Here is a 14,753-nt window from a genome sequence, read left to right as displayed (position 1 = left end):
CTTTCAGCTGGAAAGCATGCACATTTATAGAAGAGTAATTCAAGAGGTATTTTTTTGGTTGGGGGGGGGGGTATGTAATATAAAGAAACACACACAAAAGCCATCTTTAAGCAATATTGAGTGTGGCCTTACCAATTTCTAAGGATTTTCGTTGTTCTCAATTGCTCTTTCTTTTACAGAGTGAGTAAGCACCTAATAGTGCTGGATAAAAAGTTTGGGGTTTGAGAGCAAAGAAAATCCTTCAGTGTTCCAACGGTATTTGTGCTCATGCCACATATGCTGCCCTCTAAAAGCCAAATGCATGTATGTTAGGGAGAAAGAAGTGATGAAAGATTGGCAGGCAAATCCAAACTTGTTACAATACAAGCACTGCAGCAAGTACCACACAGCTACACTAGCCCTGTTCCAAGAACTGCATCTTCCTAACCCCTTCAAACCACTAACAATTGCTTTCCTATCTGAAATCAATCACTAACAATTGTTTTCCTAGCAAGAACAGAAGACTGCATTTTTCTGGTAGTCAAAATAAACTGGAAGTATTACACTGCTACTGACCATGTTCCCAAAACAGCATTAAGATTCTGTTTTAATAACAGTGCAATGCAAGCTCAAGGACACAGCTTGTAGTTGATGCTTTTTATTGAATTTCTTCTCACTGAAACTTTATTTTTGACCAATATTTAAGTTCCATAACTGAAAAAAACCTTAATACTGCAACTTAAACAGCAGTTGCAATGCAATAGCAGCTGCTGATGGTCACAGAACACCAGCATTCAGATGTGCTAGTGGCTCTAGAGATCCTGTTAACCTGTGGTAAATAGACTACCTTAATCTTGCATTTAGGGTCATGTACACTAGCTTATCATCCCTCAGCATCCCCACCTACAGCTGGGAAACACTCATCTTGCCTTAGTTATTTGTTTGCTGAGAACAAGGATAATAAGGCTAAGTCCAGAGATTTGACTGTATCACAGATCTGTGCAGCCCACTCTGGCCTACCTCAGCTCTGAGAAAACACAAGCCAGCCTCAAACAGCCAGATCTAACCCACAGCTGGTACCTGAGCTGACTGCCCAAGCTGAGGGACACACTGCAACAAATCCAAACGTTGTCGCGGAGCCAGGGTCATGCAAGATGCCCATAGGGACACAGAGTTAATCATCCCTTCTAGGTAAGCTCTGAGAAAGCTTCACAGATGGCAAAGTATCCTGCCAAATAATCAGATCGGGAAAAGTAACTATTTAACTCCTGCAGGTATTCCTGCTTCCTTTTTTAGCTTCAAAACTTTAAAAAAAGAGCTACATTTTTATTGGTATTCACAGATCTACTATGGCATCTTTTGTACCCTCAAAAAGAAAATAGAACTATTACTTCTCATCCTAGGAAATATAATTTAAAATAGAAAGAACTACAACTCCTCTAACAAGAGGATAATCTACAACATTCAAAGAGAATGTTTGCACACCAATGTTTTCCTCACTACTTGAACTTGCAAACGCATTCCTCTGAGTGGTTATTATGAAATACTTGACAGCTTTAGCTGTATTAAGATGTAATCAAAAATACTTTGGCCTACTCTTTTGGTGTACACAGCAGCTCTTTTACTTCTTGAACTCCGTACTTTGTTTGCTGCTAGCAGCATAATCAGTTATGCAGTATTAACACCTACACCCCATCTTTAGTAAACAAATAGGAGAGCAGTAAGTTTGACAACATGTTAAACTGTAGGTGAAGGATATGTGAGTGAGTAGGCTTTCGTGTACTGTAGGAGGTATCCCAGGTTAGAGGTAATACAGTGCAACAGTTTCTGAAAGTTTAAAGATCTAAGTAAACTCCCTTAGTAAGGCAGGCAACATGAATTTAGCCTTGAGTCCAAAGCTTAGAAACTTACACACACCAGAAGTGGGTAACAGCCTCTGCTCTCCTTGCACAGTCTGTATCCGACATCAAAACTTGTCCAGATAAAGACGCAGCTGCATCCTTGGCTCTTACCAACACAGTCTAAGCATTCAGACTGCTGACCTTCAGCATTAGACCTCTAAGTTTAAAAGCTGGCATTGTCTGCTACAGGCAAACCTCTGCAAGCCTGTACCATACAATTCTGTTCATGTTTAACTCAGATATGAACTCTTAAAAATTGCCGTTTCCTCTTCTCTCCTTCAGGAAGCATATCAAAACAAACTGAACACAAACACATTAAGATTCAGCCCGCACTGGCACCCAAAAAGCCAACTTCATCCTGCACAGTACTAAGATACCAGAACAACCGCACATAAGAGTGGAATAAAAAGGACACTGTCCAGTCCCATCCAAAACATGTTATCCAACATGTACCACAGAAAGTTATTTCCACAGGAAGGGAAAAGACCAACCAAGTTCATCTTCCAATCAAAGCCAGAAAACATACCTAACACATCCAAATGTCACTGCTTGCTGCAAGCTAGGTACAATTACTGCCAGGGCTCAACAAGCAGCAGTATGTACTACTGCTTCAAAGGGTCGAGATTTAAACGCTGCTGCTTTTATATAGGCATTACAACAGTGAAGGAAGCTGTTTACCTCTTTACCAGGCAGGAAATTACATTTTAAGCTCTAAGAAGCCCTACTAAGTTGCAAAATCAAGCTCTGAAGAGGCAGGTACTGTTCTGTGGAGTCACAAAACTGTTTCCCTCTGTTACATACCTTTCACTGCACACATTACACAGTATGATGTCCGGTGGTCTAAGAGCACGACATTGATATCTAATTGTACAGTCTGAAAAGCACATATGCCTTTTATCCTCTGATCCTGCTAATGCTGTGCTGAATCCTTCCAGCACCCAAAACTCCAGCATTCTGGAAGCTTGGGAAAGACAACCAAGATATCTGCCACATGCTAGAAGTTGATGGTATAATCCCCAACACCAATATTAATGCACTTAAGAGCACTTCTGTGACGGCCTATTACAACAGGCACCCAATCTGATGGCTGAAAAAAATATTTTTAGGAATAGGAGCCTGACTCCAAGTGCTTCAGAAAAAAATATTTTCAAATAGCCTTTAAACAACATAAGGAAATCTTTGCTTTCAGTTACCCCAAACTTACAGTATTTGTACTTCAGGCTTTTAGAATTCAGCAATGGATTTTTACTCCAGTCCCAATAATTGACAGCTTATCTAAGAATTAAGTATTTTAATCTTCAGGGGGAAAAAAAAAGGGGGAGGGTGGTGGAATCCAATTAGCCACTTTAAGGAAATACTTAAGCCTTCCTCTTCCAAATGCAACTACTTCTACTGCCCATTTTCTAAAGAGTTCAACTGGCACTTGAAAACAATTCTTAGCATACCAATGAAAAATACATTCTTACCACCTCTCCATAGGAAGTGAAGATAGACTAGCACTTTCTGATTCTGAGAAATGCTGATAATCAACACCAATAAGTGTGGCTATAGCTTCACATTTTTTAATACCAGATTTATATTGCCAGGTCCCTGAGAAGTAGGACAAATTTGACAGTGTTTCCACCTGATCTGCATAAGAGCACCATGACATGTCCTATACAAATTTTGTCACTTTAATACCAGCTAATGAAAAACTAACAATATGTGGTAAACTTCACTTAAACCAGGACAAGTTTACATCCTTTGCACTTGATCTGTTCCCCTCCACATCCAAATCTTGAATGCCTTGGCTAACAGTAAGCTTATAAAGTTATCATGTGCTGTTGCTAGCTGGTCTGTTTGCTCTTTTTGACCTAAAAATAAATGGCAGAAAACCTAGTTTACCAGTTCAAGTAACACCATAGCTCTGCTGATTTTCAGCACTCACATCCTACTGTTTCTCCCAAGGTCAGGCTTTTCAAATAAGAATTTATGCAAAAATTAATGCAAATTCAGTTTTAAAAGTTTTATATGATAACAGTAAAATTATGCCTCCACCAAGCTACATCTCAAAGAATGCACTTTCATACTTTAACGTGGTCCTTTCAAACACCACTGCAGTTTCTGGACGGGAGCTCTTCAGAAGCATCTCCTACCCCTCTTCACATTTAAAAGTCACTTTCCACATAGCACGGGGAAATTCCAGCTCTTACCACTACACTGCAGACCCCTCCCCCCTACCCTAGCCAACAACCCTCTGTGCTACTTGCTTCCTCATTTCCACTTTCGTTTCATCTGAATAACTGCTTAATGATATTACCAGCTTTTGTGACAGATGTTTCACATACTATGTGAGCCAGTGTCGAGGATCAGGATTAGATTCTGAAGACGTTTTCCCTTCCAACCAGAAATCACTGTCCTCAGCAGCTCATCACTGCCTCTCCCCTCAGATGTGCCAACTCACTCCCTGAACTGTTTCAGCCAGAACGAAGCAGGTTTGAGACCTTCAGACGGAGCCATCAGAATGGTCTTGTTTTGACTGAAGCAGCTCAGGGAGCTCCAACCCTCTTGACAGACAGGGGAAGCAATAACGTACCTACAAGTGATTTAGCCAGCACAGCTGAAGGCAGAGGAAAACGTATTCCCACATTTTTTGTTCTGTCAGTAACCGCTGCAGAACCCTTTTACTCACACAAATGAGTTGTACTTTTCCATCTACTTCGCAGGGGCTGGAAAGCACGCATGAAGTACAACAGCTTTTTCCTATCGGCAGGGGAACGCTGTCAGCTCTGCGCTCCCGAGCCCCGCTCCCACCCGCAGCCGTGTGGGCTCAGCCGCTGCCTCCCCCCAAGAGCTCCGGGAAGTCGCCTAATGCTATTTTCCTCCCTCGAATTGCAGCTTCGGTCACTTCCTTATGGCTCCAGGCAAAGAGTCATGGCTGCGTGCCCCCTGGCAAAGTTACAGCGTAAAACCTGATTTCCCCCCGCCCCAGTGCTATGCTTCCCCGGCTCCGCCAGCTCCCGCCGGCTGCCACCTCCCGCTGAGCCCGGTTCCGGGGGGGGGGGCTCCAGGATCGGGGGGCTCAGCCGTAGCCCCGCACGGAGCGGAGACCGCCGAGGAAGGGGAGCGGACCCGACCCGACCCGACCCGACCCTCCGCCGAGGGGCCGCCCGGGCCGGGCCGGGCCTGCCCTGCCCGCCCGCTCCCGCCGCTCGGCGCCCCGGCCTAGCCCCTCGCCGAGCCCCCGTCGGGCAGCGGGCCCGGAGGGGCCTCACCGCCCCGTGAGGCGGCCGCGGCCGGCGGCCTCCGCTTACCTGTCCTCGCTGGCCGTGATGACGCCGTCCTCCTTGGGGATGAGGAGCGCGGCGCTCACCACGTCCTGGTGCCCCTCGACCTTGCTGAGAAGGACGGGCCGGCTGCTCTGCGGCCGCGAGTGGATCTCGGCCGCCATGTTGCCGCGGGACCGGCCCGGCGCCCATCAGCTGACGGCGCGGGGAAAGCGCGGCGGCCGCCGTAACGCTGCGTGTAGCGGCGCCGCCCCGCCCCGCCGGGCCGAGGCGCCCCGTGTAGCGGCGCAGCCACGGCGGCGCGCTGGCGTCGTCCCTGCAGGCCTGTGCTCTGGGGTAGCGGAGCCGCGTGTGGTGGAAGAGCGGGAAAAGGCGATGCGGCTCAGGGCCGGGGCTGCCGGTGGGGCCTCCGGCAGCCCGCCCGGTACGGGAGCCGTCACCTCCAGGGTGGCTGTGGCGTCCCAAGGAGCGGAAGGCGGCCCTGGGCTCAAACACGCGTTTGCGTGGCGTGGGCTGCGGAGCTGACCGCGCTCCCCCGGACGCGAACCGCAGAGCTCCGCTCGGGACAAGCGCTGCTGCTGCTGTTAAATACAGTTCGTGCCATTACCCCGAGGAGCCCACCGCTCGCTGCCCCTGCCCGGCTGGCCTGGCGCCGCGGTAAGGCGGCAAAGAAAAGGATATTCCCCCGGGAGTGCTCAGTGGAAGGATGCGGACTAGAGGAAGGATGTGCAGTCACAGGAAATGTACCAGCTTTATGTCTTCTAAACTAGAAGCGGCTGTAAGCCTTTATCCTTTAAGTTCTTGAGCAGCTGGATTGTGCTGGTTATTGTCTTCGAGTCCCGTGCACGTCAGTATTGTCCAGGTAGTTGGTTAATCAACAGCAGAATTCCTCCCCTCAGTGCTGGTTTTTTGGTAGCTGCTGCGTCCACGGCCCGGGTCCTGTTCGCACCTTGGAGTCCAATCCTGAACCAGAGCTGCTGCTTGTCAGGACCAGCCAGGGGCTGGTGGAGAGGTTACTGGAGCTGGTCAGGACCCTTCTCTGCGAGCAGAGATGTAGTTTCTAATCCCAGGTCTAGCAGATATGTAAATATTTGAACAACAGTGTGTCTGGATATAACCAACACACACACTGAGCTTACATGAAAATCCTAACTGTAAGCTGGGCAAAGCTATTTCTGCTCAGGATGTCCGAGACAGAACTGTGCCCAGAGACAGGAGCTACAAGATGAGGAACTTTGCGGGGCACGGTGGTGGGGAGTGTACCATCTCATAAGCCATCACAGTCCATGTCACATACCTGCAGCCAGGGAGGCTGAATGAGGCTTCCCCAGGCTCCTGGAGGAGGGCAGCAGACAGCAATTATCTTTCCCCTGACCTGGCCCAAGAGAGGAATTTTATCTGTCTTACTGGCTTTCCCAGCTATTTGCTAGACAGCAAAGGAAACAGACCCAGGAAGATTGGGTCCAGCTCAAAGTTTTTAAAATACTTGTGGTTACATACACTTTGCTTTGCCTTCAGCTTCAGCTTTTCCCTGTTCCCTAGTCTTTCCTCTGTATTTCCAGAGTCCACTTTTCTTACCCCCCGAACGCTGCCCACTCCCCACTCATTCAGCTCATGCCTGTGTCATGGTGCTTTTCTTTCTCCGGTGTTCCTCTTTTGGTTCAGTTACTAAACTTGTAACCTGCTTTTTCTCTCCATTTCTTATCCTTCCCCAACCTATTTTTTCCACCACCTTGTTTGAACCGCCACTATAATTGCAGCAAGTCAATCCAGCCCTGCACTACTTCACATCTCCTATGGTTCTGAAGAGGCTCAGCTATAAGATGAAGTGGCAAGATAACAGTCCCTGTAACAGGGGACTGACTATGTTCACTTCTTCCAGGGTTGTGCAAGCCTTCACCCAGGCTTCACAGGGAGAGGTTGCAGGAGGACATGTGGAGGAAATGGGTCTTTCCAGAACAGGTGACTCTCTGCAGAGCTACCCCAAGAGCCCAGCCCAGAGCCTCAGGGGGATGCAGGTGCCTGAATCGCCTTGGAATCTAGGAGAGTTAAACATCTATCTCCTTTTGAGGCTCTTGGTTTCCATGTCTACAGACCTTACACTTGCTGTACCCTACAGGGAGCTTTAGGGTTTCTCCCAGTGCTTTACTGCTCGATACCTGCTCCAGAGCTGAGGTCCAGCAGAGCTGCTCACTCAGCCCTCTGCACTTGGGGGTACTGGCTGCATACAAACACGCTTGTGCAGGAACACCTGTAATCATTTACCAGTTCCTCATACCAGGACAACCTTTACCAGAAGCTCTACAGGTAAGTTTAATAGTTTATTGAGTAATGTGCTCGTCTATAGTGCTGCGAGGATCTGGCCTGTATCCTATTCGTAAGGGAGGACCTGGTGCCTGGCAGTCTGACTTGGTTGCTGAGGACAAGACAAGACTCCACGTCTGGTCTAACAAATCGGCCCAGTACAGACAACAGAAAATGACTACATAAGTGAAATACATGGCACAGCTGAATCTAAAATCCTTCAAACACATTATTTCAGGCCTTGACCACGTTTGCTGTGCAAAGTTTCCCTGTGCTTGCAAACAGCAATACAGAGCTTAGCCCAGTGGAAATACCTATAATCAGAACTAATAATTCTCTCATAATCCAAGCAGCCACAAAAAGACACCTTGTTGCCCAGTGCTCTTTTTTTGCTCATACCTATTCCTCTGCTTTTTAAACCTGACCTGCTTAGCTCATGCCAATTGTCAGAAATGAGATTCTGGATCTCTGCCCAAAGAAGAGAGGGGAAGGCAGCACTCTTCCCATACAGAGACTTCACATCAGGGACTTGGTATGAACGTGCAGCTATAGGATGGCTTATCCACAGGGAAAGGTTTTCACAAACAACTATCCAAAGACTTTGTTAGATGACTAGTGGTTATGAGCTGTTTTTAATCTTCCTTTTTTTAACCTTCCTTTTTTATCACGTAAGACATTCCCTCCAGCCTCATCATCTGGTACTCATCATCCTGCTGACCTTGACTTGGGATTGTGGTGAAAATGCATTTTGGCTCAGAGGTACAGCCTTCTGCCAGTTCTTCCATCTCCTTCTGAGCTCCTTTGCAGGAGCAGGGGATATGAAAATACCTTGTGTTTTCCACCTCCAGAATCACAACCTACTGGATCCTCCTTGCTAAACCCTTCCTCCTCCTCCTCCTCCTCCCTTTCTCCAGCTTGCCTCCTGTTGCCTCCCATACACTCACAAAATATAGCACTGTCATTCTCCCCTCCTTCCTGTGCTGCTACAAATTACTCATGCCATAGCATGCCATGATGGTCAGTCTAGTTTTAAGGCATATTGTTCCAGGTAAATAATGCCACAGCCATGTGGCACCTTGCCCTGAAGTAGCAGGATTCCCATTTCTGTTCACAAGACTTGGAAAGGTGCTGCGCAGACCTGTTTCTTAGGCTGGATCATGTCAGCTTTTCTCCCACAGCAGAAATCCCGCAAAAGCTGTTCTTTTGTCAATAAAAGCCATTCCCTGAGCAGACCACATTTGTATTGCTCCTTGCTCGTGCCGGCCCTCGTTCCTCCTCCTGCTTCTGTGTCTCTGGAGGACCATGGCACAGCACATTTCATCTCCTTTGCCTTTAGCAGGAGCACACCTTACCCGGGCAATTCTCTACCAGTGTATCCTCTGCACTGGCCTCTGTCGTGTGGAAAAGGAGAAGACTTCACTCTCCAGCTCATTTTAACAGGCAAAGAGCCATCAGCCAGGTTACCTCTCCACAGCTTTCCTAGTTAAACCAGGCATAATAGGCACAGCGTCAGCCATCAGGCATCCCTGAAAACGAGATGGGAAGGTAAAGGACCCCCCCCGATCGACCGCCCCTCTCTCCCGTGTGCCCTGTCACACCAGAGTCCCGCAGGGGACCAGCACGGGTGGCAAGGCGGCGACAGGGGCCACAAGCACCTGGGAAGGGCAAAGCCGCCCAACGCTTCAGCGTGGGGAACGGGGAGGGAGAGCAGGCAAGGGCTTTCCCGGGGGGATCCTGGCCATTGGCAGCCCGCCGCAGGGCTTCTTGCTCCAGCCGCCCTGCCGTGAGATGACGGAGCCCTGGTCTGAGCTCACGGGGAGGAGAAAGAGGCCCTCCCAGAACAGCTGGGAACGCAACCTCCTCGCCCGGGAGGAGCGGGAGCCGAAGGAATAGCTCGGAGCATCGCCTCCCCCTCCTGCAGGCAGGCTCAGCAAGAGAGCTCGGAGGTGCTGCTCAGGCCGCGCAAGGCTCGGGAACGCCGGCTGCAGAAAACAGCCTTTCCTCAGAGCGGCGGGGGGTGTGGGCGGTGTGGGTTCCAGCCTTGGCCGCGAGAGGGGGCTGCGGCCCCGCCGGGGGAACGGCGGCCGAGGGCGCGCCGGGGACGGCACCTCCGGGCAGCCCGCCGGCCTCCCGGTAAGGCCGGGGACGCGAAGCGCGGAAGCTCCTGCTGAAATACCGCCACGCGGAGACGCCCGCAAGGCGGGAGATTCACCCGCCCGGCCCTTCTACTTGACCCTGCTTCTCAGGAGACACCCTTCAGAGCTCCCAACGGAAGAAACGTAACAGAAAAAACCAGAACGGAACTATTCAAATTCCATCATTTCCCCTCAGAATTTCTTTAGGGTTTTTTTTTAAGTACAAAGGGGAGCATTGAGGGTGGCGCTGCTTCTCAAGGGGACACGAGCTGCCCCTGGTCCGCCAGGAACCCCCCGATGCCTGCTGAGGACAGCAGCCAGCCTGGGCCAGGGCAAGGGACGTTTTGCAAGATGGGCCCGAGGTGACACGGGTCTGTGCTTCCCAGGGGCAGGCACCTACCAGCGAGGCCTTGAACAGCCCCGCAGCAGCAGCGTCCCCACCTCAGCTGTTTTGGGAAGGTGGAATTGCCCAGGCTGGTCAGACGCAATGAAAGATACGGCGCTGCCTTCCCCACTCTCCACTGCCTGTTCAGATCCCAAACCAGCCAGCGCAAATTAGTCTGGAAGTGAAGCAAATGCCGCCCGTGAACCAAGGAGACATACCCAGCCCTTTGATCTAGGGCAGGGTGGCTCACAGCCAGTATAATTAACCGATGGCCACAGCCTCCAGGTGCTCGGTGCCCCCAAGGAAAAGCATCTGATTCACTGCCCCTGTTGCACCAACACCCTTCAGGAGCTGGTACGCTTAATTACAGGGAACTTGGTGCATTAGGAGCCCAGATCCAATATTCAAGGGAGATGCCATAGGCTTAGCAGCCGGCTCAGGGTAAGTAATCCTTTGCTCAGGGCTAATTGTATATTGGAGATACATTGGAATGGACACGTCAGCATGTTAATACACATACGTCCCAGAGGGGGTCCAATCTTCTGGATTGTAACAGTTATCCCCACCATGGCCTTGAAAGAAAAATGGCATCCCTGGGAACTTCAGCATGATCAGAAGGGCAGAGAGGACTGAAGGCAGCGCAGCACTGAGATGGCTGTGTTACTGTGAGCTAGCAGTATCCACCCAAGATGACTCCATGTCCCTGCAGCACGCAAAAAGCATCATTAGTCAAGAGCTCACAGAAAATTGTCATCTGGTAAGTGACCAGCGTCCACTTGGCTGTTGCAGCAAGCCTAGCAAACTGAGAGCAAGGAGATCTGCAGTCTGTCATCAGCTCCAGCACCAGCCTCCTGGGGAGGAGAACAGACTGCATCGCCCTCCACAGCTTCTACCTTCAGGTTCCCCTACTGCCTTTGGTAGGGCTTGTCTCCTCCCGGACGTCACATCAGGCACACAAGACTATCACAGCCTCCTGGCACCACAGTAATAATGGGAATTATTAGCGTTAGACAGGTTTCAACCACTACAGGTAGTGGTAGCATTACTAATAAATACATGCAGCTTAAATTGATGGGACTAAGCTAAAGGGCTTTCTCTTTCTTTGAAGAACAAGGGAGAGTCTTTAGAACATTGCTTACAAAGAGATATTGGAATTTTTTTTTCATCTTTATTAATGCACTCTGCTGCTGGGAGGCAACGCAGCCATGTTTTTAAAGGAGCAGATGCTGTCATAAGAGGGCTGCCACCAGGGAATTCTGTGTGATGCCAAGGGCTGAACAGCAGTTATCCCTTTACATGGGCTGAGGATCTGGCCCCTTGTAGTGGGTTTGTGTGGCAAGGTTGTGGTAGCAGGGGGGTTACAGGGGTGGCTCTTGTGAGAAGCTGCTGGAAGCTTCCCCTATGTCTGACAGAGCCAATACCAGCTGGCTTCAAGATGGACCCACTACCAGCCAAGGGCAAGCCCATCAGCAATAGCACCTCTGGGACAACAGATTTAAGAAGGAAAAAAAGTTGCAGGGCACACAGAAGCTGCAGCCAGAGAGAGGAGTGAGAACATGTAAGAGAAACAACCCTGCAGATCCCCAGGTCAGTGAAGAAGGAGGGGGAGGAGATGCTCCAGGTGCCGGAGCAGAGATTCCCCTGCAGCCCGTGGGGAAGACCACGGTGAGACAGGTTGTTCCCCTGCAGCCTACGGAGGTCCATGGTGGAGCAGATATCGACCTGCAGCCCATGGAGGACCTCACGCCGGAGCAGGGGGATGCCCAAAGGAGGCTGTGACCCCATGGGAACCCCACCCTGGAGCAGGCTCCTGGCAGGACCTGCAGATCTGTGGAGAGAGGAACCCATGCTGGAGCAGGTTTTCTGGCAGGACTTGTGACCCCATGGGGGACCCACACTGGAGCAGTGTGCTCCTGAAGGACTACAGCCCATGGGAAGGACCAACAGTGGAGAAGTTTGTGGAAGACTGTCTCCCGTGGGACAGACCCCACACTGGAGTAGGGGAAGAATGTGAGGAGTCCTGCCCCTGAAGAGGATGAAGTGGCAGAGACAACATGTGATGAACTGACCATAACCCCTATTACCCATGCCCCTGTGGGGGTAGGTAATTGGTGAGTGATCTCTCCCTGTCCTTATCTCAACCAATGAGCCCTTTGTTATATTTTCTCTCCTATGTCCAGCTGTGGGGGGGACTGATAGAGCAGCTTTGGTGGGCACCTGGCCTCCAGCCAGGGTCAACCCACCACACCCCTCTCCACTCTGTCCAGCAAACAAGATTTGAAAACTACAAAGTGTTAATGAAACGTGGAAGTTGTAAAAGAAAAGCAGCCTTTCAGAGCTCTCCAAAGTTAGGAAAACAAAGTTGAGAATTTAGCAGATTAATAGCCTGCTATTTTTCCTGTTAATTACTTCATGCATAACCACTTTCTTCATTACAAGTCTGGCTCAGGAAAAGTATGGCAAGTTTTACTGAACTCTTCCTCCCTACTTAGTCTCTAGGCTAAAGCAATTATAACCACAAGCATTTTCCATGATCATTCCCTGCCCAGGGCTTCAGTCTCATGTTACTGAAGAGCTAACAGTCTCTCTGGGCTTTCCACCTCAGAAAAGTTTACAAAGGATGCATTACCTCCACTTTTAAAAATGGAGAAACTGAGGCATACCTAGGGAAAGCAGCCAGTAACAGCAGATACACTCCTGCTTGAAGTTACCAATCCATGGTTAAGTCATGAGCTTTACACATTCCATCTCACACTGTTCTTGCAGACAATGCCTCCCAAGCCCCTCCTCCTGTTCTCAAGCAGGGTGCAGGGCTGCCTGTGTTGCAGGGCTCAGGGGCCCAAAACCACCTTAGCTTTTCCATGGAGTGAAGACAAAGTTCAACTGCAAAGCAGTAGGGAGTAGAGGAGAAACAGACTGAAGCAGACCCAAGCAGCATGAGCATTCACCTTAGGCTTGATGATCCTGGAGACAAAGAAAAAGATAAAAAAAAATTAACAGACAACCTCTGCAGATTGCAGGCTTCCCCAAAGCCTTTCAAGAGCAGCTAAGAGACTGCTACAGTAAGGGTTAATAAGACTACAGTAAGCATAGGCCTAACACTAAAACATCACACTGAACTCTAGTTACTCTGTCAAGCAGGACTGGAAATTTGATATGAATCAACTCCCAGGACTGAAAAGCACAGACAGTGTTTTTACAGCATTACTAAAAAGGAAGTTTTTAGCAGCAAACCTAACCCTCTCCTTCCCAGGCTTTTATTTCACCTCCCTTCATCCTGAACTCCTTTACAGGCAAATACCATCAGCATCTTAGTTCAGCCTTTCCCAGCACTGAAAAAAAATACTGCTTTGAGTGTCAGAAGCGGCAGAGCTGAAAACCCCTTTTTCATAGTGGTGACTTATTTCAGCCATGTACTGCAGAACCCTGAAGCTCCCAAGTAGCTGCTAAATGTGACATTCCCCATCAGTTTACTCAGAGCTCAGCCTGGGCAGGTATTGGGCTGAATAAGCCCAGCCCAATCAGGCTGAATAAGCCCGTTCATGTTTTCCAAGCCACGCTCTTTGTTGTCCAGCTTTTGCCTGGTTGGGGGAAAAAGAAAATGCTCACAGTCACTCTTTGTTCAGTGCTCTAAGCAATCATCTTATTTTGCAAATTATTTCAGGACTAACAGAAGGGACCAACAGTTGTTTACAGTTTGTCACTGCATTTTTTTTCTTGCCCACATCTAATCCCAAGCCTGCTTGCTGCACAGAGCATACACTGCTGCCGTGTGCAACTATGGGAGTTCAGTTTGAGTGCCAACCCCTTAATATTTGAATTCTTACCACAAATATCAAATAGAAGCAACTGGAAAATTAATTCTCATATTGTAATTTTATTTTAATATCAAAAAAGCAATACTGTTACTCTGAAATACAATCCCACACTGCTCCAGAGCCCTAAGATGGCACCTTGCACCCCAGTAGGCACTTTCCACATACATCATGCCTTCTGAAGTCCAGCTCACGTCCTAGTTATACAGTTTCTGTGAGGCAACATTTCTCTATTTTTGCAGGAGAAACCATACCCAAGCTAGATGCAAGACAAACCAATGCAAGTGTCACTGTAATTGTTACTGAGTTTTGTACAATTCCATTACTGCTTTTGCCCCTTGCCTGCATGAGATACAAGGAGTTGAAGGCAAGGCTGGCTAGGCTAGCCAGGAGAGCCTTCCTGCTCAGCATCAGAATCTTTAGTTAATCTGCTCAGCACTGGAATCTTTATTTACATCAGTCACACACTTAAGAGGTTTTTCGGTTTTTTTTTTGTTTGGTTGTTTTTGTCTTCTGCCTGCATGGCTCACTTTCTCTTCAGTAAGATTGGAAGAAAACTAGATTATACTAGTTTCTCCATTCACCTCTTTGCAGTTGAGTGCAGGAGACCTAGCCCTTAGCATGCAGCACCACAAGACACAGCAAGAGCACTTCTCTCCCAGTTTATGAGGATTTGGTGGTAGGCAACTAATACATCCCATAAAAGACAGCTAGCCAGATTTATTCTTCTTTAAGTTTGCAGTAATCAACTCAAGCAGGAAAAGAGAGGCCAGCAGTTAGAGCCAGACATTCTTTCTGTAGAGCTGTTTTGTAACTCCCCTCCCCCTTACTAAGTTAGTGCCTGTGCATTATCTGTGGCATTATGAGCTCTCACCCTGGGTTAGGACTGGCCATCCATGACACATTCAGATATTTTCTGCTGGAAGCATTTTCACTTCATCTTGTATTCTTACCTGACAAAAAGGCTC

The 14,753-nt window shown here is 48.8% G+C and overlaps 1 protein-coding gene across 1 annotated transcript in view; it reads right to left on the bottom strand.

Moving 5' to 3' along the window:
• WDFY1 (WD repeat and FYVE domain containing 1) overlaps window positions 1-5,353 on the bottom strand; it is a 30,554-nt gene extending 25,201 nt beyond the window's left edge. Inside the window, exon 1 of the mRNA XM_075031859.1 lies at window positions 5,174-5,353. Coding sequence (XP_074887960.1) covers window positions 5,174-5,310 — 137 coding nt within the window. The 5' untranslated portion in view covers window positions 5,311-5,353. The remainder of the gene's footprint in view (window positions 1-5,173) is intronic.
• Window positions 5,354-14,753: the final 9,400 nt, after the last annotated feature.

The sequence above is a fragment of the Buteo buteo genome, chromosome 7 (genome assembly GCF_964188355.1).
Source record: "Buteo buteo chromosome 7, bButBut1.hap1.1, whole genome shotgun sequence".
NCBI classification, from domain to species: Eukaryota; Metazoa; Chordata; class Aves; order Accipitriformes; family Accipitridae; genus Buteo; species Buteo buteo.
The sequence above is the reverse complement of the archived record's forward strand: the minus strand, read 5'-3'. Positions and strand labels throughout refer to the sequence as shown.